The 27,496-nt window shown below is 34.3% G+C and overlaps 3 protein-coding genes across 6 annotated transcripts; 2 read left to right on the top strand and 1 right to left on the bottom strand.

The window, feature by feature from the left end:
- Positions 1 to 3,967: 3,967 nt before the first annotated feature.
- LOC120116788 (zinc finger CCCH domain-containing protein 30-like) lies at positions 3,968 to 7,064 on the top strand. The gene is made up of 2 exons (XM_039137203.1): positions 3,968 to 4,075; positions 4,699 to 7,064. The coding sequence occupies exon 2, from the start codon at positions 4,722 to 4,724 to the stop codon at positions 6,840 to 6,842; it is 2,121 nt and encodes a 706-aa protein (XP_038993134.1). The 5' UTR covers positions 3,968 to 4,075; positions 4,699 to 4,721; the 3' UTR covers positions 6,843 to 7,064.
- Positions 7,065 to 8,594: 1,530 nt separating this feature from the next.
- LOC120116785 (zinc finger CCCH domain-containing protein 30-like) lies at positions 8,595 to 17,187 on the bottom strand. 4 transcript variants are annotated; one of them, XM_039137200.1, is made up of 3 exons: positions 17,177 to 17,187; positions 9,484 to 11,041; positions 8,598 to 9,453 (listed from the first exon to the last, which is right to left on the bottom strand). In XM_039137200.1, exons 2-3 carry the CDS (start codon positions 11,016 to 11,018, stop codon positions 8,913 to 8,915), a joined length of 2,076 nt encoding a protein of 691 aa, XP_038993131.1. In that variant the 5' UTR covers positions 11,019 to 11,041; positions 17,177 to 17,187; the 3' UTR covers positions 8,598 to 8,912. The 4 variants fall into 4 exon arrangements, with proteins under 4 accessions (XP_038993132.1, XP_038993129.1, XP_038993130.1 ...); XM_039137201.1 differs by lacking the exon at positions 17,177 to 17,187 and having other exon boundaries at positions 8,595 to 10,944; positions 10,977 to 11,047; XM_039137198.1 differs by having other exon boundaries at positions 8,597 to 11,041.
- Positions 17,188 to 20,220: 3,033 nt separating this feature from the next.
- LOC120116787 (zinc finger protein WIP2-like) lies at positions 20,221 to 21,453 on the top strand. The gene is made up of 2 exons (XM_039137202.1): positions 20,221 to 20,787; positions 20,938 to 21,453. The coding sequence occupies exons 1-2, from the start codon at positions 20,275 to 20,277 to the stop codon at positions 21,370 to 21,372; spliced, it is 948 nt and encodes a 315-aa protein (XP_038993133.1). The 5' UTR covers positions 20,221 to 20,274; the 3' UTR covers positions 21,373 to 21,453.
- Positions 21,454 to 27,496: the final 6,043 nt, after the last annotated feature.

The raw sequence follows: 27,496 nt of genomic DNA, 5'->3' as shown, positions 1-27,496 counted from the left end.
GATTATAACCCTTAGCCACAAATCTTGCCTTGAACATCTCAACTTCACCTGAGGCTTTAAACTTAATGTGAAATACCCATTTACATCCAATGCATACTTTTCCTGGGGGCAAGGGAACAAGAGACCAAGTTTTATTTAACTCAAGAGCATGAATTTCCTCTTGCATCGCCTTAACCCATCTAGGATCAGATTGGGCTTCTTGAAAAGTTTTTGGTTCAGAGAAATGAGAAACAAAAAGAACAAAAGATTATGTATATTTTGGTAAATGAGAATAAGAAATATAGTGAGATATAGGACACTGACCTGAAGGAGAAGTAGATTGGCAGGTATGAACATAATCATGTAACCAAGATAGAGGTTTTGAAACTCTAGAAGATGTTCTAGTAGTCACAGGGTTAGGAACAGAAGCTTGACGAATAATGATTGGAACTACATCTGTTGAAGTATTAGAAAGATCATTTGAATCAGTTGAAGAAGGATTAGTGGAGATTTCTGAAGAATCTGAAGGCAAAACAGAATCTGAGGAAGGAATTTGGTTAAGTGAGGAAGGGAATGAGAGTTACAAAAATGCAGAGTCGGGTATATCATGATGAGGAGGAAAAAAAAGATTGATTGGAGGAAGCAAATTTAAATGGAAAGACATCTTCATGAAAGATGACATCTCGGTTAACAAAAAACGTTTTCAAGTTAAGATTAAAGAGAATGTAGCCTTTTTGAGTAGCATTGTAACCTAAGAACACAGCAGGAATGACTTTTAATGAGAATCTATCACTATAGTGTGGCTTAGTGGCATAACATAAACAACCAAAGACTTTAAGATGGGAAAAGATGGTGGTTGGTGATAAAGCATCTCAAATGGTGTTTTCCATTTGATCACAGAGGAGGGAAGCCTATTGATAATGTAACATGCAGTGAGTACACACTCTCCCCAAAATTTAATAGGAATATTAGAACGAAAATGAAGGACCCGGGTAACCTCTAAGATGTGTCTATGTTTCCTTTCAGCAACACCATTCTGCTGAGGAGTGCCCACACAAGAACTTTGATGAACAATGCCAAGGGAAGAAAAGAAAGGGGAACATTCTGAATTAAAAAATTCAGAGCCATTGTCACTCCTAATTACTTTAACAGAGGTAGAAAATTGAGTTTTGACTAAAGAAATGAACTGTTTTAAAGAGGAAAGAGCATCATTTTTGTGCTTCAACAGATATAGCCAAGTCATTCTAGTGTGATCATCAACAATAGTAAGAAAAAACCTATGACCACTGTGTGTAGAAACTCTATACGTACCCCATAAGTCAATGTAAATAAGCTGAAATGGGATGGCAGACCTAGAGGTACTTATAGGAAAAGGTAATCTATTTTGTTTAGCTAAAGGACAAATAGAACATTTATGCACCAAATCATGTTGAAACTTAACAGACTACAAACAATCTATTTTATTCTTTGTAGATAAAGCAACATGCCCTAATCTAGCATGCCAAATACAAGTGTCAAGCTTGGCAGAATTCATACAAGGTGCAGTAAAAGAAAAATGATTTAAGACTGGGGGCTGAGGAACGGACAAACCAGAAGAAAAAGAAGCAGACTCAAAAAAATATAATCCTCTAGACTGCTTACCAATCCCCTTCATCCTTCCAGTGCAAAGATCCTGTAGAAGGCAAAAATCAGGGTAAAAAGTAAAAAAACAACCAAGATCATGAGTAAGCCGTGATACTGACAGTAAATTATGTTTAAACTGTGGAACAACAAGAACATTGTCAAGGCTATAATCTGAAGTAAGAGAACAAAAACCAATATGAGTGACAGGGACTTCTTTTCCATCAGGGAAATAAATAAACCGAGTAGAGGAATCACAAGGACTAAAAGAATTCAGGCTCTTAAAATCAAATACAATATGGTATGTTGCTCCCGTGTCAACGATCCATTTAAGTGAAACATTGGAATGTAAAGGATCGTTAGTAAATGTACCTGCAAGGTTAATAACAGAGTCTGCAAGTGGTTTGTTCAGCAACTGCAAGATTTGTTCATATTGTTCTTGAGTGAACAACGGAGGAGAAGAAACTGTTGAATTGAGTCGAGTGGAAGCAGTCACCGGGTCAACAGAAACTGTTGAATTTGCCACAGCATTCGAAACTGCTTTCTTCTTAGTAAACTTCTAATTGGAAGGAAATCCAATTAGACGATAGCACTGGTCCTTCTTGTGTCCTTTAATCTTGCAGTAATCGCAAGTACCAGAAAAACGTTTTCGCTCAGAGGAAGCAACAGAACTAGAGAACAAGGCCATCGAATCAGGTACAACAACTACAAATAGATGAGAACGTTGCGATTCCTCTTGAATCATCATGGAATAAGCTTGATTCACCGTAGGCAAGGGTTTCATAAGCAAAATCTGGCTCATAATCGCTGAGTAAGACTCGTTTAATCCCATTAAGAATTGAAACAATTTTTGTTGAATAAGGTGTTTCATATTCTGCTGGGAAACATCATCGTCACAGGCAGTAAACGGGATCAAGGATTCATACTTATCCCACAACATTTTCAACCGAGTAAAGAAAGCAGAAATGGTATATTCACCTTGACAGAGAGTTGCAATATCTCGATGCAAAAAAAATATGCGAGAGCCATCAACTTTATCAAACCGCTCCTGCAAATCGTTCCAAACGGAAGCAGCGCTGGAGGTGAACACAAGTCCGGCTGAAAAATCTTTGCTGACGACATTCAAGATCCAAGATAGAGCCACGGCATTACATCTACCCCACTGTACTTGCAACGCATCACTGTAATCGCTTCGTTGACAGGAACCATCGATGAACTCTAGCTTGTTTTTTGCAAGTAATGCAATCTTCATTGAACGACTCCAAACGCTGTAGTTTTCTAAGCCAATCAGTGGCTGATAAACGAGCAGAAGCCCAGACATATCAGATGTGTGGAGATAGAGTAAGTGAGTGAAGTCAATTTCTTCTGTAGAAGGCATCGTCGAGAAAAGAGGAAAAAAAGGGGAAAAGATGTAATCAGAAGAAAAGGGACAAAATGAAAAAGAGACAGAAGCATAAGCCACAAAGCAAAAAGATCGAAATTAGACTGATACCATGTTAAAACAAGAAAATTACTGAAAATGTCTCAATATATTAATTTATCACATTTACATCACTTATATAATATTTACAACAGAGGCTAACTACCTAACTAATCCTCTAATAGATTTCTATCTTCCCTAACAACTTTTATTCTTAACATGTTCAAGGAGTTGTTCGAGCTCATCCTTCGATTTAAGTGAATTGGACATGGATTTGAAAATTATTTTAAAACCAGGACTCAGTCCAATCAACCCTGGCCATGGACACCAATCAAGTGTCAGAATCGTATGGATTCATGAATAGGAAACGAATGCTTTTTAGCAAAATATCAAGGGTATTTAAGGAAAATGAATTTTCCTTACGTGTCAAAATCCAATGAAAGCCTGCCACGTTAGCATTTCCTTCCTATTCTCCGTAAGAAAGTTCGTTGTTGTTTATGGTTATTTCTTTGGTAAATTTAACGGTAATGTAAATGTAATGTAAAAGGTGAATTTAGGTTGAATTTCTAAGCAATTTGACCTAATTAAATTCATTACACAAACTTAGGTTGTCCGTCAAAGGCCTTGTCCTAGTTAAAAATATCAAGAACAAATGAATTCATGCCACGTGGAAAACAAGAAATCGAGTATTCTCCTTGTTGACGACAATAGCCTCACCATTATTTTTTAGTGACGCAGAAAAAACAGGACGCTACAATATAATTGGTCAATAGACAGGCGGTATATCGACATTTCACGCTTTATTTTATTTTTTCTATTAGTTAGTCCATATATATATATATATATATATATTCTTATATGGGAAGCTGTTCATGTTCTCAGAACTCTCACCTTCTAGCTTTAATTAAAAGCACCCAAAAATATATAAATCTAATTAAGATTATTTTTTATTTTTGAATTCATTTCTGAATATATATATATATCGAAGTAGAAGCGGTTCTTCTCTTTCAGAGTAGATCTGTGTAATTCTTGGAACTAAGATGGATTTTTGAATTGGTAAGGCTCTGTTTTTTGTGTTTTAGCTTAAAGTTAGTATATATATTTCTTCTATTTGAAATGAAGCTTTGTTATATATATATATATATATATCTTCAAAGATGGTGTGCAATGAGTGGTTCGATCACATGCAATGAATCTTTTTCTGTTTTAACTTCCCTTTTAGCTGTCTTCTTTTTTTAAATTGATTTCTACAAAATCAGATCTCTTATGTACTTCTACTGTCAGTGATTTTTTATATTATCTTTTCAAAGTTATTTTATTTTGCTTGTTATGACTATTGAAAAATCTGTTGCAAGATTCTCTGTAAGTTTTAATCATAATATTCAGTGTGTATTTTGACTGATATTTATGCTTTTGATTACCCCAATCAAAGAATATGAAATACCTTACTGTTAATTTCACTTTTGTTCTAAATCCAAAAATTTTCACAAATTGTTTTGGTTCATATATTCTTGTTGATATCTTAGAGAATCCCAAGTGGATTTATCTATTTATTATGTTCTAATTTGTTTTTTGTTTTTTCTCGAATAATATCTTATGGAATATTCGATCATATTTATGGAACTAAACTGTCTCCGGGTGTTGATTTAATGGATGCTTTTTCTTGTTTTTATTCTCAGTTGGATTCTTATCAAATGAGAGCATGTGCCGTGGATGGGAGCGGTTAAACCCGAAGCCGACTCCGATATCATCGAATACCTCTTTTGAAGATAGCAGACATCCTAGTGCAGATATGAATCACTTAACTGTAGTGACTGAAGATACTTCTGCGAGTTTGCTTGAGCTTGCTGCTAATAATGATGTTGACGGCTTTAAACGATTGATCGATCATGATCCTTCCGGTGTTGATGAGGTTGGATTGTGGTATGGTCGTCGGAAGGGATCGAAGCAGATGGTTAATGAGGAGATAACTCCTTTGATGGTTGCATCTATGTACGGTAGCATCGAAGTTATTAGGCTGATCCTTTTGTCTTCGGATGCTGATGTTAACCGTGTGTGTGGCAGTGACAAAAGCACTGCCCTTCATTGTGCTGCTTCCGGTGGGGCTGTTAACGTTATTGATGTTGTGAAGCTGCTTTTAGCTGCCGGGGCCGATGTGAATATGGTTGATGCCAATGGTCATTTTCCTGTTGATGTTATTGGTTTTCCTCCAAAGCTTCGAGATGTGAAATTAACTCTTGAAGAACTACTTGTGACTGAGAATTCCGGTTTCAATTTGAATTCAAGGGTGTCGGCCTTGGCAAATTCCGACTCCCCTCCTCTATTGCCTTTGCAGGAAAATGGCTCATTGTCATCTGGTTCAGATTCCCCAACGAAGTTGAGGCCAAGTGATGCTCCTGTTTCTTCGGCAACAGGGAAGAAAGAATACCCGATTGATCCGTCTCTTCCAGATATCAAGAACAGCATCTATTCAACGGATGAATTTCGGATATATTCCTTCAAGGTCCCGCCCTGTTCACGTGCCTACTCCCATGATTGGACCGAGTGCCCGTTTGTTCACCCTGGGGAGAACGCTCGAAGAAGGGATCCTCGGAAGTTTCATTACAGTTGTGTTCCTTGCCCTGATTTTCGCAAGGGGCAATGTCGGCGAGGAGATATGTGCGAATATGCTCATGGTGTTTTCGAATGCTGGCTACATCCTGCTCAGTATCGAACTCGGTTGTGCAAGGATGGTACTAGTTGTGCTAGGAGAGTCTGCTTCTTTGCTCATGCGCCCGAGGAACTCCGACCTCTGTATGTCTCCACTGGTTCTGGTGTTCCTTCGCCTCGATCGAGTACTTCCTGCGCTACAGCAATGGATTTTGCTGCTGCCATGAGTCTCCCGCCTGGATCACCTTCATCTGTATCGGTGACGTCTCCGTCACCATTCAATCCACCCATGTCTCCCTCCATGAACAGCATGTCTCATTCAAATGTTGGTTGCCCACAACCGAATGTTCCGGCCCTGCATCTTCCTGGAAGCAACCTTCAATCTAGTCGGCTGCGATCTTCTGTTAATGCAAGAGACATTCAAGCCGAAGACTTCAACTTGCTGCCTGATTTTGATGTGCAGCACCATCAGCTGATGAGTTCTAATTCTTTTAACCTATCTGGTCGAATGAAGACCCTGACCCCATCAAACCTCGATGATCTCTTTTCTTCTGAGAGCTCATCTCCACGGTACTCGGATCAATCGATGGCCGCTGGCGTTTTCTCCCCGACTCTTAAGTCTACTGTTTTCAATCAATTTCAGCAACAGCAGAACGTGCTATCACCTATAAGTACGAATTTTTCTCCTAAAAATATTGAGCATCATCTCTTGCAGGCTTCCCTATCCGGTAGGATGTCTCCTCGAAATGTTGAACCTACCTCACCGATGAGCTCACGGCTTTCGTTGTTAGCTCAACGGGAGAAGCAGCAACAATTACGCAGCCTAAGCTCTAGGGAGATTGGCTCTGGCTCTGCTGCCATTGTTGGTTCCCCCCCAGTTAATTCATGGTCAAAATGGGGACCTTCCAATGGTAATCCGGATTGGGCTGTCAATGCTGAAGGGTTAGGCAAGCATCGCAGGTCATCCTCGTTTGAGCTCGGTAACGGAGACGAGCCAGACTTATCATGGGTTCAATCCCTTGTAAAAGAATCACCCACTGAGATCAAAGAGAAAATGGAAGCACCGTTCTTGGGTGAGGGTTCTAGCATGAACTCGGATCCGGTCGATAATGCTGCGTTGGGTGCATGGGTCGAGCAAATGCAGCTCGATCAACTCGTGGCGCAGCAAAACTGAAACCGGTTTCGTCGAGCCCTCCCGAAGGTAGAGACAACAAAAATGGTTTTGGTAAATAACATTGGTATTTTTTTTGGGATTCTGGTGGTTATTGAATGTTGAAGGAAAGGTAAACTAAGATAAGAACGTGAAGGCAAAGAGATTGAGGTGAGATTTAGAATGGAAACTTCAATTTTCCCCATTCATTATCATTATTATTACAACAAAACAGTTAGTACAGGTGGAGGATAATCCTTGTCTTATACGTCTTAAAGAAATTATTAGCAGGTTTGGGTGTGTTTTCTTTTTCAAATATCAGTTAATTAGATTTGCATTGTCCATTTTTAGCACCTTTATTTTTTTTTGCTGAGAATGAGGAATAATGATATTTCCCATGGATATTTTTGGTTTTATTATCGGTAATTGATGATTAATTCAAATTTATTATTGGGGCAGCCCTCCAACTCGTAAATTGTGGGTTTTTGAAGACTACGATAATATTTCCATGAATAAGATTATGGCTATTAGGATAAAATAATGTATAATTAAAAAGAGAAAAATGCCTATATATTCTTTGGTAAAAAAGTTACTTTGTTATTGCAAGGGAGAATTTTATAAAATATATACAAAATAAGTAGTAGAATTTGTAATTGAGAGATCAAATTAAAAAATATTTCAAAAAAATAATTGAAGTTATATTGCTGCATAGATGTTTTAAGGTTGAGAAGACCGTGATCTAAATTTGGTAAAAATTAGACTCAAAATGAAAGATGAATTAAAAAAAGAAAGAAAATCAAGGATTAAATTGTAAAATAATCAAATTAATTAGCTAAAGATTAAAGCGACATCATTTTAGTTTTAGATTTATTGATTATTCAAACTTCTAATCTGACTCGAACTCAAACTATAAATGAAAACAAAATTAACTCGAATAATTTAATTTAAATAATTACAATTTTAAAAAATACTATTAAATCGAATTTTGTTAACCCTAAAAAATATTACAAATAAGACAAACAATTTTATATTAGCATGAAATGTGTAACACCTCAAATACAACCTGAAACATCTTATAAATTCAATATAGAATAACGAATAAAACTTTTTTTTAATTAAATTAGGAGAATTTCATAAATTAATCGAAACGGGTTGAAATCAAAAGCATTCAAGTTGTCAAGCAATTAATAAAAAAATTGAAGTTTTAATATTAAAATAATGTATAAAATGATACACATATAAAGGGTAAACAATATTGGCGGTTCCTTTTATTTTGGCCTGTTCAATCTTGATCACCAATTTTTAAAAAGTTCGATATTATACCGAATCATTATACTGAATCTGAATCACCGAATCACTAACTCTCATTAGTTCAATGGGTTGTCAAGTTAAAGAAAATGATAAAATTTTAATTTAACCCTTAAACTTTTGATAAAATATCAATTTAACCCATGAACTCTCTTTTAGTTCACATTGACGTCACTACAGCTGTGGCTCCTGCCACTTTCCCCTACCGGTGATGGCTCCGAGCACCTGCATCCTTCACTTTGAAATATAAAGAGAAGACTATTTTTTGTGCGAATACACTACACCAATGAAAGTTGAGGGGCAAAATGTGACATTAACCCTTAATAATCTAATGGTGTGGAGTTCCAATCACCGTCTTATCATGAAAAGAGAGATGTTTAACCTATTCAATTTTTTCATGGAAACTAATTAAAAAAAAAACTTATTCAAGGAACAATGAAGCTATTTGAAATGGGAATTAATCAATAAAACTTTAGTTGAATGTTACATCATCATCATATTACATTGAGAAGAAAACAAAAAACAACTAAAGGTCATAGTTTCTTTAGAACACAAGACGAGAATTATCCTCAACTTGTTCCAACTGTTTTGTTGTGATAATAATGATGATGATGATGATAAAATGGTGAAAACTGACATTTCCATCGTAAAACTCACCTCAATCTCTTTCCCTTCACCTTCTATTCCTCTTTACCTGTCCGAACAAAAAATAATTGGAATGTTATTTACCAAAACCCCCTTTTTTTGTTGTTGTCTATACCTCAGGTGGGCTCAGCGAATCAGGTTTCAGTTCTGTTGATCGAGCTGCATTTGCTCGAGCCAAGCGCCCAATGCAGCATTATCGACCGGATCCAAGTTCATGCTTGAACCCTCACCCGAGACCGGTGATGCTATTTTCTCTTTGATCTCAGTTGGAGATTCTTTGACAAGGGATTGAACCCATGATAAATCAGGCTCATCTCTGTTACCAAGCTCAAACGAAGACGACCTACGATGCTTGCCTGACCCATCAGCATTGACAGCCCAGTCCGGCTTCCCATTGGAGGACCCCCATTTTGACTGTGAATTAACCGGGGAACCAACAATAGCAGCCGAGCTAGAGAGGAGCTCCCTAGAGCTTAGGCTGCGAAATTCTTGCAGTTTCTCCCGTTGAGCTAACATTGAAATCCTAGAGCTCATCGGTGAGATAGGTTCAACGTTTCGAGGAGACATTCTACCAGATCGAGAAGCCTGCAAGAGAGGATGCTCAATACCTTTGGGAGAAAAATTTGTATTTATAGGTGATAGCATGTTTTGCTGCTGCTGAAATTGATTGAGAACAGCAGACTTGTGGGTTGGGGAGAAAACAGCGGCAGACAACGCTTGATCGGAGTACCGTGGAGAGGAGCTCTCAGCAGAAAAGAGATCATCGAGGTTTGATGGGGTCAGGGGCTTCATTCGACCAGATCGGTTAAAAAAACTTGAACTCAACGATGGCCGGGTAAGGCCAGATAACTCATTCATCAGCTGATGTTGTTGCACATCGAAATCGGAGAGCAAGTTGAAGTCTTCAGCTTGAATGTCTCTCGCATGAAGAGAAGATCGCAGCCGACTAGATTGAAGGTTGCTTCCCGGAAGATGCAAGGCTGGAACATTCGGTTGTGGCCAGCCAACGTTGGAAAGTGACATGCCATTCACGAAGGGAGACATGAGTGGTGTGAATGATGACGGAGACATAGCGGATACAGATGAAGGTGATCCGGGCAAGAGACTCTTAGCAGAAGCAAAATCCATAGCTGTGGCACTGGAAGTACTCGATCGAGGAGATAGAACAGCAGAACCAGTGGAGACATACAGAGGTCGGAGTTCCTCAGGAGTATGGGCAAAGAAGCAGACTCTCCTATCACAACTAGTACCATCCTTGCAAAACCGAGTCCGATACTGAGCAGGGTGTAGCCAGCATTCGAAAACACCATGGGCATATTCACACAAATCTCCACGCCTACATGCCCCCTTGCGAAAATCAGGGCAAGGGACACAACTGTAATGGAACTTCCTAGGATCCCTTCTTCGAGCATTCTCCCCAGGGTGAACAAACGGGCACTCGGTCCAATCATGGGAGTAGGCACGTGAACAAGGCCGCACCTTGAAGGAATACATCCGGAACTCATCAGTTGAATAGATGCTATTCTTGATGTCCGGAAGAGATGGATCAATTGGGTATTCTTTTTTCTCTGACTTCATCAGGGAATCCAAACCAGATGACAAAGAGCCATTTTCCTGCGAAGGCAATAGAGGAGGGGAGTCGGAATTTGAAACAGCTGACACCCTTGAACTCAGATCAAAATCGGACTTCCCGGTTGCAAGGAGTTCTTCAAGAGTTAATTTCACACCTCGAAGCTTTGGAGGAACAACAATAACGTCAACAGGAAAATGACCATTGCCATCAACCATATTTACATCGGCACCGGATGCTAAAAGCAGCTTCACAACGTCGATAACGTTAATAGCCCCACCAGATGCAGCACAATGAAGGGCAGTGCTTTTGTCACGGCCGCACACATGGTTAACATCAGCATCTGAAGAGGAAAGGATCAGCTTAATAACATCGATGCTACCATACATAGAAGCAACCATCAACGGAGTTCTCTCCTCACTAACCATCTGTTTCGAGCCTTTTCGACGACCATACCACAACCCAACCTCATCAACAACGGAAGGATCATGCTCAATCGATCGTTTAAAACCCTCGACATCATTATTAGCAGCAAGCTCAAGCAGACTTGCAAAAGTATCTTCAGTCACTACAGTTAGGTGATTCATATCTACACTAGGATGTCTGCTATCTTCGAAAGAAGTATTCGATGTTACCGGAATCGGCTTCGGGTTTAACCCCTCCCATTCACAGCACATGCTTTCATTTGATAAGAATCAAACTGAGATTAAAAAAAAGCACCCATTAGAATCAATACACGGAGAAAGGCTAGTTTCATAAAGATTCCATAAGATATTATTCGAAAACGAAAACTCAAAATAAATAGATAAACCCACTTGGGATTCTAAGAAAACAACAGCAACGGCCAAGTCAATGTTTATCAAGAACATGTCAACCAAAATAGATTGTGAAAAATTAAATATAGATTCATAGTATCATACCTTTGGAAGAAAAAAGAAGATCAAAAGCAGAAATAAATTCAAAAAAAATCACTGACAGTAAAAGTAAATAAAAGATCAGGTTCTGGATAAATCAAAAGAAACATTCGATTGCACGAAATCACATTAAACTAAAATCCAAAACTAACTTACCAGTTCACGAAATCGATGAAGGGGGAGATTACACAGATCTACTCTGAAAAACAAGAACTGGGTTTTATTTGAGATGTATCTTCGAAATTGAAAAAATAAAAATAAAAAAATCTCAATTAAATTTATATATGTTCTTTTTGGTATTTCTTAAGCTGCAAGGTGAGAGGTATGAGAAAATAAAGAGACTCCCCCCCCCCTCTCTCTCTATTTCCTATATCACTGGTGCTTTTTCTTTCATTAAAAAAAAAAGGAAGAAATTGAAAAATAAAAAAAAAATTATTCTTTTTAGATAAAATCTAAATTGGACGAAAGAGAATAGAATAAATAAAATAAGGCAAATGGACTGAAATTACGCTATTCCCCCCTTAAGAGCTGACCTGTCAAATAGTAACACCTCATTTTTATTAATCAAAACCATTTCATTAAAAACTAAAGGTAAGGTTATTTTTGTCAATGTGAAAATATGGTGGGATTTTCGTATTTACAACGTGGCATGGATTTATTGGCTTTTATTATTTTAACTAGACAACCAAGTTTGTGTAATAAAATTTTAACTTTGTCTAAATTACTTAAAAATTCAACCGAAATTTACGGAGAATACGAGAGATGTTGACTTGACTTCGTAATTTTGGGGAGAAAAGAAATAATTATCAATCGTGTAAGCTTTCTAAAGAAGAATCGTTGAACTTAGTATCATAGATCCATCTGTTTAAGATTTATGTCTACTCATAAAAATACTTGTAGATCCCCTATCATTGTATTGATGTTAAGAACATCTATACATATATTTAAATGAGACATTTTCTGACTCTCCGTCTAAAATCAGAAGAATGTATTATCGTGATCTATCATTAATTCTATATAAGATAACTATCAATCTTTTTCACAAACGAGAGAAGATAATATTGTAAATATATAAGAAACGTTTCTAGATGAGATGTCTTTATTAAAATGATAATCAATGAGATGATTTTGTGACTTTTTGTTTACGCAATAAACTACCATTGAAGTCCTTTATGATATGTTGTCCCGTCCATACAAATGAAGATTTTCCCTGTGAGACTTCATCGTTACATTATCATTATAATGGTTATAAGGATAATTCAAAATGAGATATCTTTATACGTCTAATAGAATCATCGCAACACAGGGATGTTTCATTATGATAAAATGTAAGACATGATACAAGTTCTAAGAGAATGGAAGTATACATTAGAAAAGTTAGGCAAACGTATAATTAGAAGGATGGACATGAGATATGAATCTGACGAGTTTTGATTCGATCCGATTGAATAGAGTTTTTTTTTAAAAATGGTCGGGTCAGGTCGGGTATGGTCATATTTTTTAAGTTATGTTCGAATTAAGTCGGATTCAAGTTTAGAGTGAAATATATCCGACCCGAAAAATAATATAATTATACATTATATAGTTAGAGATAATTAAAACAATATCTCTCTATATTATTTTTTAATTAGTTCCATATTTTTATTAAATAAAAACAATATTATTTATAAATATGTTTGTTTTGGATTGAGTGGTGTTAATTTCAGATTTTATCTCCAAAAGACATGTTGAATTTTAATTGGGTGCATTCTAAATTCGAATAAGATTTAATTTAAAAATATTCTATGAATGATATATATATATATATATATATATATTAATGTTATTTAAAAATATGAGAAATTATAAATGAAAAAGACATAATAGTAAAAGAAAATTAATCAATGTTATTTTTTAAAATTGCACCCTTAACGTTTCCATGTCATGTAAAAAATGTTGATAATCAATTGATATCTATAACGGTTTTATTTAAAGAAAAAAAATGAAATATTATAATTTAAATTGCTAAAAAAATGAAGGACACAATTGAGAAAATAACAAACGTTTGAGTGTTAGTTCTGTTGGTTTTTTGGCAAAGTCTCACATTGGTTGTGTATAAGGAGGAGGGGAAATTCTTTTGTTATAAATAGAGCCCTCCTCCTCCTTAGTTAAGTATCCCACAAATATAAGCATTCTTCTATATTAAAGGCTATTTGTACTCTTTCTCTCTCTTTGTAATATTTCCTCTATTAGTGAAATATTATTTTAGTAGTGTTCGAGGAGGTAGGTATAATTTTGGCCTAACCTCGTTAAATTTTAGTGTTATCTTTTATGTCTATTTAATAGCTATTGTCGGGTATAATTGTTGTTAATTATTGTCCTATTAAAATTACTTGTCTTGGTAGTTCTGTCTAAGGAAAGTGGGTTTTAAGAGGGACCATTATGACCCCTCCTTTTCCTGGGAATCTACCTTAGGGTGATTTTAGTACAATCGTTTTCACACTAGTCACCTAGATAATAGTTTTCAAGATGAATTTGTTATTATTGGTGGAAATTAACCCGAATTCCATAAAAATTGGTATCAGAGCTCTTGATTTATTTTAGTATGCTCTGTGGTTGCGGCTTAGGCTGATCTTCCATATCAGAAAAAATTTCCTTGGAATAATTGACATTCCGCATTGACAGCTATTAAATAGAATTTGTAGCAGAAATGGCAGACGATACAAAAACATCTGCAAGAAATATTGTGACAAATGTTATATTTGCAATGGAGATTTTTGATGGCACCGGTCATTTCGGCATGTGGCAAAGTGAGGTTCTAGATGCCCTATTTCAGCAGGGTCTAGACATTGCTATTGAAGGAGAGAAACTAGATGATGTTGAGGAGAAAGAATGGAAGAAAATCAATATATTGACATGTGGTACTATTCGATCGTGTCTTTCTAGAGAGCAGAAGTATGCATTTTCTAAGGAAACTTCTGCAAGTAAATTGTGGAAGGCACTGGAGGAGAAATTTTTAAAGAAAAGCGGTCAGAACAAACTCTACATGAAAAAGAGATTGTTCCGCTTCAACTATGTACCAGGTACCACTATGAATGATCACATTACAAGCTTTAATCAGCTGATGACTGATCTGATGAATATGGACGTGACTTTTGAAGACGAAGATCTAGCTCTGATGTTGATGGGATCACTTCCTGATGAGTTTGAGTATCTTGAAACTACTCTACTTCATGGTAAGGTTGATGTGTCTCTCAGTGAAGTAACTGCTACCTTGTATAGTTATGAATTGAGAAAGAAATACAAACAAGAATACACAAGTGTCGAAGTAGAAGCTCTTGTTGTTAGAGGTCATTCGAAGAGTCAGAATAAAGGAAGGAGAAGGAGATTGAAGTCAAAGTCCAGATTGAGCAAAGATGAATGTGCCTTTTGTCGAGAAAAAGGGCACTAGATGAAAGAATGTCCCAGGCTAAAGAATAAAGGCAAACCTCAGAGGGAAAAGGCTGTCTCAGAATCAAATGTGGTCGAGTATGATGATGCAAATTCAGATTTCGCATTCGCTGCTATATCATCAACCAGCTGTTCCAGTTCATGGCTATTAGATTCAGCTTGTAGCCACCATATGACCCCCAATAGAGAATGGTTCTTTGATTTTAAAGAACTAAAAGGTGGAATTGTATACACAACAAATAATTCCCCTCTTGACATACTTGGGATTGGTTCAATTCGCATGAGGAATCAGGATGGATCAATCAGAACCTTAACAGGTGTCCATTATGTATCAGATTTAATGAGAAATCTCACATATATGGGAACCTTAGAGTCAAAAGGTTTAGAAGTGAGGGAAAAAGATGGGATTATGAGGATTATCTCTGGTGCACTGGTGATAATGAAGGGAATCCAAAAAATAAACAATGTGTATTACTTTCTGGGTAGTACAATTGTAATTGGGACAGCAACAGTGGCAGCTTCTACTGATGAACAGGAGTCAGAAGCAACCAGGTTATGACATATGCGCTTGGGGCATGTTGGTGAAAAATCCTTGAAATTGTTGATATATCAAGGATTATTGAAGGGTGCTCGGGCTTGCAAATTAGCTTTTTGTGAGCATTGCATCAAAGGGAAGAAGACGAGGGTGAAATTTGGAACAATAATCCATGATACTAAAGGTATTTTGGATTATGTTCATTCAGATGTATGGGGGCCTTCTAAGACAACTTCATTGGGAGGAACATATTATTATGTCACCTTTGTTGATGATTTTTCCCGAAGAGTTTGGGTGTATACAATGACGATAAAGGATGAGGTGCTAGGATTTTTCCTTAAATGGAAAAAGATGGTGGAGACTCAAACAGGAAGAAAAATCAAACGTCTCCGTACAGACAATGGTGGAGAGTACAAAAATGATTCAATTATGAAAGTCTGTGAAGAAGAATGTATTGTCAGGCACTTCACTGTCAGATCTACACCACAACAGAATGGGGTGGCAGAGTGTATGAACCGAACATTAGTGGAGAAGGTTCAGTGTATGTTGTCTAATGCTGGGTTAGGCAAAGAATTTTGGGATGAGGCTTTGGTCTATTCTTGTCACATTGTCAACCGCTTACCATCGACTGCTATTAGTGGTAAAACACCATTAGAGAAATGGTTTGGAGTACCTGCTACAGATTATGATTCCTTACATGTGTTTGGTTCCACTACATACTACCATGTTAAGGAGTCAAAGTTGGATCCAAGAGCAAAGAATGTGATCTTTATGGGGATCACCTCTGGTGTGAAAGGCTATCGTCTTTGGTGTCCAGAAACAAAGAAAATAATCTTCAGTAGGGATGTTACCTTTGATGAATATACCATGTTGAGAAAGGTGACTTCAGAAAAATTGGAGCAGACAGATAGAACTCCCAAACAGATGGAGTTTGAAGGAAGCAGAATTGACCCAACCAGTAAAGAAACTGATGTTGACTCTCCTATGGTAGAAGAAGAGTCAGATGAAGAAGAGGTTCAGACCCAAGAACCTCCACAACAACATGAATCAATTGCACTCAGAAATGAAAGGAGGACCATTAGACAACCTGCTCGTTATGCTGATATGGTCTCTTTTGCATCACCAATTGCAATTGATGACGTTCCTGCCACTTTTAATGAAGCAGTCCAAAGTTCAGAACATAAAAAGTGTAGGATCGCCATGAATGAAGAAATGCAATCCCTTCAAAAGAATCAGACGTGGAAACTAGCTAGTATTCCGAAGGGAAAGAAGACAATTGGGTGCAATTGGGTATATGCAAAGAAAGATGTATTTCCTGACAAGAATAACATCTGCTACAAAGCAAGATTGGTGGCTAAAGGCTATGCTCAAACGGATGGAGTTGATTATGATGAAGTATTTTCTCCAGTTGTAAAACATTCCTCCATCAGAATTTTGTTAGCTTTAGTAGTGCAGTTGGATTTGGAACTAGTTCAGATGGATGTAAAAACTGCATTTTTACATGGAGACTTGGATGAGGAAATCTACATGACTCAGCCAGATGGATTCAAAGTTACTGAAAAAGAAAAGATGGTGTACAAATTAGAAAAATCGTTGTATGGTTTGAAGCAATCTCCAAGGCAGTGGTACAAGCGATTTGACAAGTTTATGATAGAGCAGAAGTACATAAGAAGCAAATATGATCATTATGTATATTTACGCAAGCTACAAGACGGATCCTATATATATCTTCTTCTTTATGTTGATGATATGCTGATAGCTTCCAGGAGTCAGACAAAAATTGCGAAACTAAAGACTCAATTGAACAGAGAGTTTGAGATGAAGGGTATTGGTGAAGCGAAGAAGATTCTAGGCATTGAGATATCAAGGGATAAGAAATTGGGGAGGCTTTGTTTGTCTAAGAAATAATATCTGAGGAATGTACTAAAACGTTTTGGCATGAATGAGAAGTCAAAACCAGTTAGTACACCTCTTGCTCCTCATTTCAAGCTCGGTGCATCCATGTCACCTAAGGATGATGTAGAACGGGAATACATATCAAAGGTTCCGTATGCAAGTACTGTTGGTAGCTTGATGTATGCAATGGTGTGTACGAGACCCGATATTTCACAGGCAGTTGGGGTTGTGAGCAGGTATATGCATGATCCTGGAAAGGAGCATTGGAAAGCTATGAAATGGATTTTGCGGTATATTCTGAACACCGTAGATGTTGGTTTGGTCTTTCAGCAGGACAAACAAGATGGTCAGTGTGTAGTTGGGTATTGTGATTCAGACTATGCATGTGATTTGGACAAGCGTCGATCAACTACTGGTTATGTGTTTACATTTGCAAAGGAACCAATCAGTTGTAAGTCCACCTTACAGTTAACAGTGGCTTTGTCTACTACAGAGGCAGAATATATGGCAGTTACAGAGGCTGTGAAGGAGGCAATTTGGCTTCAAGGGTTGCTTGGTGAATTGGGAATGGAACAGAAGCACATCAAAGTGCATTGTGAAAGTCAGAGTGCTATTCATTTAGCAAAGAACCAGGTTTACCATGCAAGGATGAAGCACATCGATGTTCGATATCACTTTGTACGAGATATTCTAGAAGAAGGTGGAGTCATAATCCAGAAGATTCGGACCACTGAGAATCCTGCTGATATGTTGACAAAAGTGGTAACTGCGATCAAGTTTAAACATTGTTTAGACTTGGTCAATATTGTTACAAATTGAAAGATGAATTTGCATACACTATTGAAGATTGGATTTTTTTAGAGATGTGTGTGGAATTTGCCAAGGTGGAGATTTGTTGGTTTTTTGGCATTGGTTGTGTATAAGGATGAGGGGAAATTCTTTTGTTATAAATAGAGCCCTCCTCATCCTTAGTTAAGCATCCCACAAATATAAGCATTCTTCTATATTAAAGGCTATTTGTACTCTTTCTCTCTCTTTGTAATATTTCCTCTATTAGTGAAATATTATTTTAGTAGTGTTCGAGGAGGTAGGTATAATTTTGGTCTAAGCTCGTTAAATTTTGGTGTTCTCTTTTATGTCTATTTAATAGCTATTATCGGGTATAGTTGTTGTTAATTATTGTTCTATTAAAATTACTTGTATTGATAGTTCTATCTAAGGAAAGTGGGTTTTAAGAGGGACCATTGTGACCCCTCCTCTTTCCTGGGAATCTACCTTGGGGTGATTTTTAGTACAATCGTTTTCACACTAGTCACCTAGATAATAGTTTTCAAGGTGAATTTGTTATTATTGGTGGAAATTAACCTGAATTCCACAACAAGTTCACTATGCCTCTAATTTTTTATATACAATGTTTAAATTAGGTTATAACCTCAGAATATTTCTATGTATAATTAAACTTAATCTTTCAAGTTATCGTAACGATAATAATATCAATCGAATTAAAAATTCAGTGAGTTTTTTTTTATTTTGTTTAAATATATATTTTCTTTAAAATATTAAAAATATTAGGTTTATTATACAAATTGATAAATAAATTTGATAACTTGTCTCAAATTGATACCTAAATTTTGTTTGTCTCACATTAATAGGAATTGCAACAGGGTGGGGTGATCTAGATTTTGTCTCGAAGAATTACAATCTCAACTCCGACTCGCCTTGGATAATAGTAGTTTTACACTCGTACCCCGAAAGAAAGACAATGTCTACCCAACCTTGCCCCTCCCCGAATAATAGTGGTGTTGTACACGTCCAAAACCCGCTTATTCGGATTCGGATTCGGTCTAAGCCTGTCTTGATCCGAATAATTAAAACACAAAACAACATAATCGAACAAAACTTGTAGCAACTGAAACAAGAAGCCAAAGTCAAGATGGGAATGCTGGATCAATCAAAACAAGACAGATGCAGTCATCAAAGAGAACACCACCAAAAGCAAACCAAGGCATAGCAACAAGAGTGAAAGGAAACCACAAACTAGCACTCGAGAAAATAAATTCTCTCAATAAGTCATTCACAAAATCAGCAAAATATGGAACTTTAAAGTCTGTCGTTAGGGTTTGAAAACCCTCACTCTTCCATTAGAAAAATTTCCATTAACAAAGAATAAAAATAATACGCACGAAAGGAATTGTTGTTATCCTTAAAGGGTTCAGGTTCGAGTACGATGTTTATAGGGATATTTAAACATTTATTGTAAAATGATTGAAAGTATTTCAAACATATATTATATTGTAAACACTTTATACTAATAAAAATTACAAAAAATAAAAAAAAATCTTAAATAATAAATGAAAATATGTAAGGAGGTTAATACATAAAAATGGTAAATTAAAGAAAGAATAGAGTAAAATATGAATATTGGATGCTTTAGAATTGGGGAGAAGAATATAGGACGGAGAAGAAGATGGTTTAGAAAATTTTAATTTATATAGAAATATGATGTAAAAAATAAATGTGACGTGTACTCATTTAATTGGTTAGAGATCATGGAAAAGAAACTGAAAAGGAGAAATTATTTTATGGTCGCGGCTTACTACGTCATTCATAATCACAATAAATCACATCTATCAATTTTAAAATAATTGATCACTCTTTATTTACCTGTAGGAAAGAGGTGAAAATTCACTTTAAAAAAAATGAGATAGAAAAATGTTATTGTTGGGACCACGAATGATATACCGAGACATCTAATAATTTTTCACCGAAAAAGGTTATGAAGTAATTTCACATTATCATTTTATGTTTTTTTAAAAAATTGCATTATCATTTTACTGTTTAATGTCATGTCTACAACCTGAATAGTTGTTAAGATGGCAACTCAACACCAATACCGATCTCTAAACTCTTTTTAAACTTAGGTATTAATTTGAGAAAAGTAGTATAATTGGAGTGCCAATTTATATAATAAGCCAAAACTTTATTCACAGTGATGGCCATTTTCTTCCACCTTTAACACAGTCATATTGAACCCTTGTTGTTTTCTTTCTCTCCCTCTTTTAATCTATAAAAACAAATCAATCAAACCCCAAACTGTTCATAATTTTCATTCCTTGGAGAGAGAGAGAGAGAGAGAGAGAGACCTTGTTTTCCCCATCCATGGCTGACAACCCTGACCCTTTTTCATCAGGTTGGTTCAACTTCAACCCTCATCTTCAACAAAACCCTAATCCTAACTCCATAAACTCCCATTCAAACAAAACCACCAATTTCAACCCTTTTCTTCTCTACCATCAATCATCGTCATCATCTTTACACCCTCCTTCCCCATCCATTAGAGAAGCTCTGCCACTGTTGAGCTTAAGTCCCACAAACCAAGAGGAACAAGACGATGATGAAGACCAACGGCAGCCATATTCACGCTCTTCCATGGATGATGAAGAAACCGTCACCGTTGCACTTCATATAGGGTTACCGAGCCCTAGCGCTTCGGAGTTGGCTTCGGTTTTATCGTCTTCGGCGGAGTGTACCGACAAAGACGATGAATTACCGGCTAATAGACTCAACAAAGGACAGTACTGGATCCCTACCCCTTCTCAGATTCTTATAGGCCCTTCACAATTCTCTTGCCCCGTTTGCTTCAAAACTTTCAACCGATACAACAACATGCAGGTAACATGAATCAAGGGTTTTTCAAATATTTTCTTCAACTTTCAACATAATCGACCACAAAATTTAACCTACATAAACAATTATATACTGATGGACCGAAGGGGACTGATGGAGGCGATCTTACGTTCCTGAATTTCTTTTGTTGCTCAGATGCATATGTGGGGGCATGGATCTCAGTACAGGAAAGGTCCAGAATCACTAAGGGGAATTCAACCAACAGCAATGCTAAAGCTGCCATGCTACTGTTGTGCACCGGGTTGCCGGAACAACGTCGACCATCCTCGGACGAAGCCGCTAAAAGATTTCAGAACTCTGCAAACGCATTACAAGAGGAAACATGGGATAAAGCCGTTTATGTGCAGGAAATGTGGGAAGGCGTTTGCGGTGAGAGGGGACTGGAGAACGCATGAGAAGAACTGTGGGAAGCTTTGGTATTGCATCTGTGGGTCGGATTTCAAGCACAAGAGATCTTTGAAAGATCACGTTAAAGGGTTTGGGAACGGTCATCAAGCTTATGGGGTTGATGATTTGGATGAAGAAGATGAGCCTGCGTCTGAAGTTGATGAACAAGAATCCATGCACTGATTCCATTGTTAGGCTAAGTTTCTTGTAAATCCATTTCCTTTTTCAAACCGCTGATTTGATTCCGTAATTAGAGAAGCTGAAACTATGGACAGTTGTTGCAAAAGTGGATTATTGATGCATTACACCATATAATTAGCGCATGCTCATTGAAAATAATACTATCTTAAATTATATACGCATTTAATCTCTACACTTTAATTAATTAAAAACTCAAACACTTAACACCATTAAAATAATTTGTTAAAAAAACAGTTCTCATTATGAAACCGAGCTGATTTTTTAATGACAATTAAAGGAAAATAACCTTTTATAATCATAATTTTACTTTTTAATAGATGCAAGACTTCAAATTTTAGATTTTTAAAAAATAAAATTTATATCAATACACTGTCACAATTTTCTAACCTCGTTAATGATTTAAATTAAAACATAAATTGATAATTATAGGAGGATTGAAATATGTTCAATTAAATAAATTATAAGAAAAAACTCCAAGTGGGATATAGATCTTCAAAACATGATTTAACAATTACAGAGGATTAAAATATGTTAAATTAAATAAATTATAAGAAATAATCTCCAAGTTAATATAAATCTTCAAAATATAGTTCACAAATGAAAGCATATATATTAGAGGGTTGGATATAATTACATGGTAAATATTTTACATCTTTTTAAAATAATTGAAACTGGGGAAATTAAAAATTGAGATTAATAGTAAGAAATTGAAAGATATTCACTTAGAAAAAAAAAAAAAATCTCAGCTATTGATTTTATCTTATCTAACGATCATCAAAGAGCGTAAAATTTTTAATTTTACACTATGTGTAAGTGAATCTTGGTCTTATATTAAAATTTTCAATAAGTGAAAAATGGATGATTGAGATTAACAGTAATAAATAAATAAAATTTTCTTAAAAAAAAGAAGTGAGATATATTTTTAAATAGTTTAGAGTAATTATAAAATATATACATATTTATAAAAAAAATATTACTTTTTAGAATTCAAATAATGTGGGTGCAAAATGCATGTTCATTGTCTGTTTATAATGATGTTCACTGAAAACTAGTACTGTTTCCTCAGACTTCAAACTCTTACGATTAATTAAGGAAGTTGATGAAACATCTACCATATTTATGGAGGATCCGTCACATCACATGTCATAGTTTAGATTCTTGAAAAGATTGTTTCGGATATTACCCATTGTCCGGAATTAATTAATATGTTGGTTAACACACTAAATTAAACATACAAAACAAAATCTTATATACTGTAATTAGATTAGTTTTTTCTTAATAGTGTGAAGTAATTATAAATTAATATATGTTTAAAATTATTAACACATATATCATACAGAAATAATTGCTTAAATTCAAATTTTTTGAACAAAATAATAATTTTATTTATTATTGAGGCCAGTTAATGAATTAATGAATTTACAAGCGAATATAATAGAGAGGATAGGGTTTCCCGCAGCAAATAAATTACTACAGTACATATAAACACTAACTAAACTGTAGCATGAAACGACATTTCAATCCCATTTATCCTTTCCTGTTCTGTCACCAAAAAAGCTTTTGAAGAAACTGAGTGCTGGAATTTGCTGTTTATATAACAGTGAAGGCGACAGACAATATCCCATTACAAAATAATATGATTTAAAGGGTTTTTTTCTTCTTTCTGGACAACGTATAATTAATAGATAAACCTCACTCCATGAAAGCAACAACACAGAGCTTTAGTATTCACCTGTAACGTGTAGGCTGTGGTTTACTTTACATAACAATCATAACACAACCAACAGTATTGACCGATTCGCATTTATTTTCACATTTATCAACATTCGCTTTGCTGGCCAGACAAGTTCGTATTGGGGCCATTGTTCTTCCCTCTAGCTTTCCTCTTTTTTCTTTTTTCAATCCATACCTTTCAGTATTTCACTGTTGCCTCTTTTGTTTCTCCTTTGATTTTTTTTGGGGTAAACTTCGTATTTAGTATTTAGAATATTAATTTTTATTCGTTTTAATACTTAGACTTTTAATTTTTTTTCAAAATCATACCTAACGTTTAGTTTTTGTTTTAATTGAGTATCCACCGTTAAAAACTTAATCCGTTTAGTACCTAAACTTTTTTTTTCAAAATTTAATGTTAACGGGGTACTAAAATGAAATAAAAATTATACTTTAGGCATAGTTTTAAAAAAATTAAAAATTTAGATACTAAAACGAACAATTTAAGTACAAAACACATAATTTACCTTATTTTTTTTCTACATTCTGCAATATTACTTGAAAATGACTATTTATACTGTGTCATTGTATATAACTTTATGTATCATCGATGAATCAAATGATAATATACTTTTAAAAAATAAAGATATTTAGTGATAGATGAAGTATTGAAACCCACAAGTTTTTGAATTATTCAGGTTTCAGCACATTTTAAAATTTTAACATTCTATTTTATCATTAAGATTGTTCGATAGATTCATGCATGTAAATTGTTAAATACATAAAATAATAATATTAATAATATAATAATTTGTAAACCCTAAATGAAATATGTTTTCTTCTTCTTCTTCTCATGTTTCTAGTAAATGTTATTAGGTCAGGCACACATGGGCAGTCATGGGGCACCTAAAATCATGAACGGACAGCCTAACATTCTCCATTGTTTGTACTGTTTACCTATTATGACCATACAGCCCATTGCACAATCACAATGGCAATATTGTAATTGATGACCTCCTAGTATTAAATATTAAATTAATTTGATACCTAGAAATATATATATATATATATATAATTGATATTATATAAACAATATACTATAAATTGAGACAACATGGGTGAGGAATGAAAATAACAACAAAAACGTTATGGGAAATTGTGTATTTTTATAATTAAATAACCGTAAAATTTAAACATTATTAATAAAAAATAAAAATTTATGTTAAATTACTTCTATATTTTTAAAATTTATAATTATTTTAATAATTATATGAACATGATTATATTTAAAATGAAGTTAAATTAAAGTCTTAGATAAAACTAAAATTGTTTACTTTTGAGTTCTACCTTTGTAAAATTTATTGTACTTGTTATAACCTAGTGAGAATAAGCAAAACATAGTGGAGGGTTATAGTTTTGCTAGTTCTCCCTTCTAACAATAGAAAAAATTGTCCTTTCCTAAATTTAAGCTATATTTCTCTAGCTTCCTAGATGTCACATGAAATGTTAGAGAAAACCATCATTGCCGGTTCATACACGTAGTTATGATGTGCTTTAGCCTTAATATACTATTAAATAAATATGTTATCAGAAATATTAATTTTTTTTAATATTTTTGGTAAAACAATACTTAAAATATTATTTTTCTACTGGAAATATTAATTTCGTTCCCTAATTCCCGGTAAAAAAATAACATTTTAGGTATAGCTCAATATTAACATCTTCGGTAGAAAAATAATGTTTTAGGTAACACTTTACTTGAAATGTTAAAAAATATTAACATTTCCGGTATCATATTTCTTTAATTGTATATTAAGGTTGCAGCATCTTAGACATCCCCAGTGCGTACGGTGGACAATTCATAATTTTGATTGTCGGAGGTATTCCACAGAAGCTGCTCTCAACCTGGCGTTGGGGGCAGCCTACTACCTTACCTCCCCCTCACCCCATTACATATGTGAATATGGTCAGCTAATTTTTTTTATATATTTATAAATAAAACCTAACTAATTGTATTTAAAACATTTAAAAATAATATTTTATTTTATCATTAAAATTACTTGATGAATTCTATTATTAATTTTTTAACTAAATTTTTTTTCTAAAACTAGAGTTTATTATGCCAAAAATAATGCCTCATTGCACCTTTTGTTTTGAAAAGAAATGTACATATTATATAAATATGGAGGTGCATAGTTTAAACTATATATACAATAACATATAATACCATTTAACCACTAAATAGTTGGATCATCAATAAAAATAGTGGATATTTAAATTTAAACTATTTTGAGATGGTTAGATCCATTTTTATTTCATCACCTTAAACAATTACATGTGAAGTGTTTAGTGGTTCATGATTGACATTTAATCTTTGTTCTTATCAAGGATTTAATAAAAAAAATGATTAATTTAGGATAAGTATAAGGTACCAACCGTTTGACCGAACACTCATATTTTTTATATTCATGGTGCTCATATTTTTTTTGTTTATGAAAAAAAATCTGAAATTTTAAGGAATTACAACAACTCATTTACTATCAATATTGCTTGGTTCATTCATGATTTAATAAAAAAAATTGAAAAACAATAACTGGATTTCATTAATAAAAATAATAGAAGAAATTGAAATTACAACGCACCAAATAGAAAATTGAGGACAATAGTCACAAAAAAGTTCATACATAAAATAAAATATTTAACTCAAAGATACGAAAAAAAAGAAACCTTTCCATCATCAGAAAACCCAATAATGTTCATGGAACTCATTGTCTCTGTCGAATGAGACGATTTAAGAAAAGGAATGGTGAGCGAACCAAACAATTTGGTAAACTATTTTGCAACACAATTCTTATTATATCGACAAACAACCTTTTACATAAGAGGAATATGACAATACGTGATCACCGACAAATCAATCAGAAAACAAATGTCGTGAGGATCTTTGTGCGAGAACAGACACGAATGCAAATGTATGCGAAAAACGAATCAGAAGTCATAAGGAACGTGCCACAAGAGCATAGAAAAACGTATCATAATGACAGAGCATAGAAAAACGTATCATAATGACAGAGATTCTTATTTAAAGCTGAAAAAATTAGGAAAGAAAAATAATAAATCATCGGCGATTGACAATTAATACTAAGAATACCGTCGCAGTCGACTAAAATAAAATCAAAGAAAAAGAAGGCGGCAATTATTTTAAAAAGAAAATAGGTAGAAAAAAAAAGGACAAAATCTCTAACAAACCTAAGATAAATTTAGATATAAAAATTATGAGTTTATTTAGATATGAATGGAAGATTGAAGAATTATGATTAATGGACAAAAGTAAATGGAATTATTAATTTTTGGGTAAGATAAATAAAATTATTTATGTAAATTGGTAAAATAAAATTAACATAATATATTTATTTTAGCCTTAAATCCTAAAATCTTATTTTAATCTTCAATCCTAAAATCTTACTACTTAAACTTTAAATACTGAACATAATCTTAAATTCTAAAAAATAAAATATAAACAATTAAACTATAAAAAATAAACTTTAAGTATGTATAAATTATTTCAGTAAAAAAAACTAGAAATGGTATTTTAATTTTAATTGTACAGTAAGAAATAGGCCTCATGCCTTGCGAAATACATTGGCCTTCAAAGGTTACTTCATTGCTTATTTTAAATTTTCTTCAATAACCCATTGGGCTAGGCTAGGTTGTGGAAGAAGCAAATCGTTTGCTGTATATTGCTTTATTTCAATAAAAAGAAGTATTAGTTATTTAGTTGTTTATTCATTACATTACGTTATTAATGATCAAATTACAAAAACTCTTTAAAGCTATATTTATATTTTTATTAAAGAATCCTATGTTTTATGTTTTATTATATAATGTATATAGGGATAATATGTCAAATTGAGTTAGTATTTTCGGATCAGATTAGATATTATTTACCTAAATCTAATACGAACCAGACTTAAAAAACGATCTTATAAGATTAAATTGAATTATACGAACCAGACTTAAAAAATGATCTTCTTATATAATGTATATAGGGATAATATGTCAAATTATCATCCCTAAATATATATAAGAATAAGAGTGATGACTAATTATAAGTAAAAAATAGTAAATTCTTATAATAGTTTAATAAAATTAATTATCTTTTATAACTTTTAAAAATTTGATGATAAAAAACCCATCATCACAATTTATTGATCGTTTAGATATTTTATCCTTAAATTCTTAAAGTAATATTATTATAACAACTGGGTTATATCACTTAAACACTCCTATTCTATATACGGCTACGTATACGAATACGAATGTCACATTACTGAAAATATGGAATATTTGTTGTGAAAATCCTTTATAATTTTGTTGCAAACTTAATTCCACA

Source organism: Hibiscus syriacus, unplaced genomic scaffold (genome assembly GCF_006381635.1).
Source record: "Hibiscus syriacus cultivar Baekdansim isolate YM2019G1 unplaced genomic scaffold, ASM638163v2 tig00110303_pilon, whole genome shotgun sequence".
Lineage (NCBI taxonomy): Eukaryota > Viridiplantae > Streptophyta > Magnoliopsida > Malvales > Malvaceae > Hibiscus > Hibiscus syriacus.
The sequence above is the reverse complement of the archived record's forward strand: the minus strand, read 5'-3'. Positions and strand labels throughout refer to the sequence as shown.

What these genes read in the sequence shown, in the direction of transcription:
- LOC120116788 (XM_039137203.1), top strand. Translation starts at nt 4,722, where the DNA reads ATGTGCCGTGGATGGGAGCGGTTAAACCCGAAGCCGACTCCGATATCA.
- LOC120116787 (XM_039137202.1), top strand. Translation starts at nt 20,275, where the DNA reads ATGGCTGACAACCCTGACCCTTTTTCATCAGGTTGGTTCAACTTCAAC. An exon ending in ACCGATACAACAACATGCAG is followed by an intron (nt 20,788 to 20,937) that starts GTAACATGAATC and finishes TTTGTTGCTCAG; the next exon opens with ATGCATATGTGGGGGCATGG.
- LOC120116785 (XM_039137198.1), bottom strand. Translation starts at nt 11,018, where the DNA reads ATGTGCTGTGAATGGGAGGGGTTAAACCCGAAGCCGATTCCGGTAACA.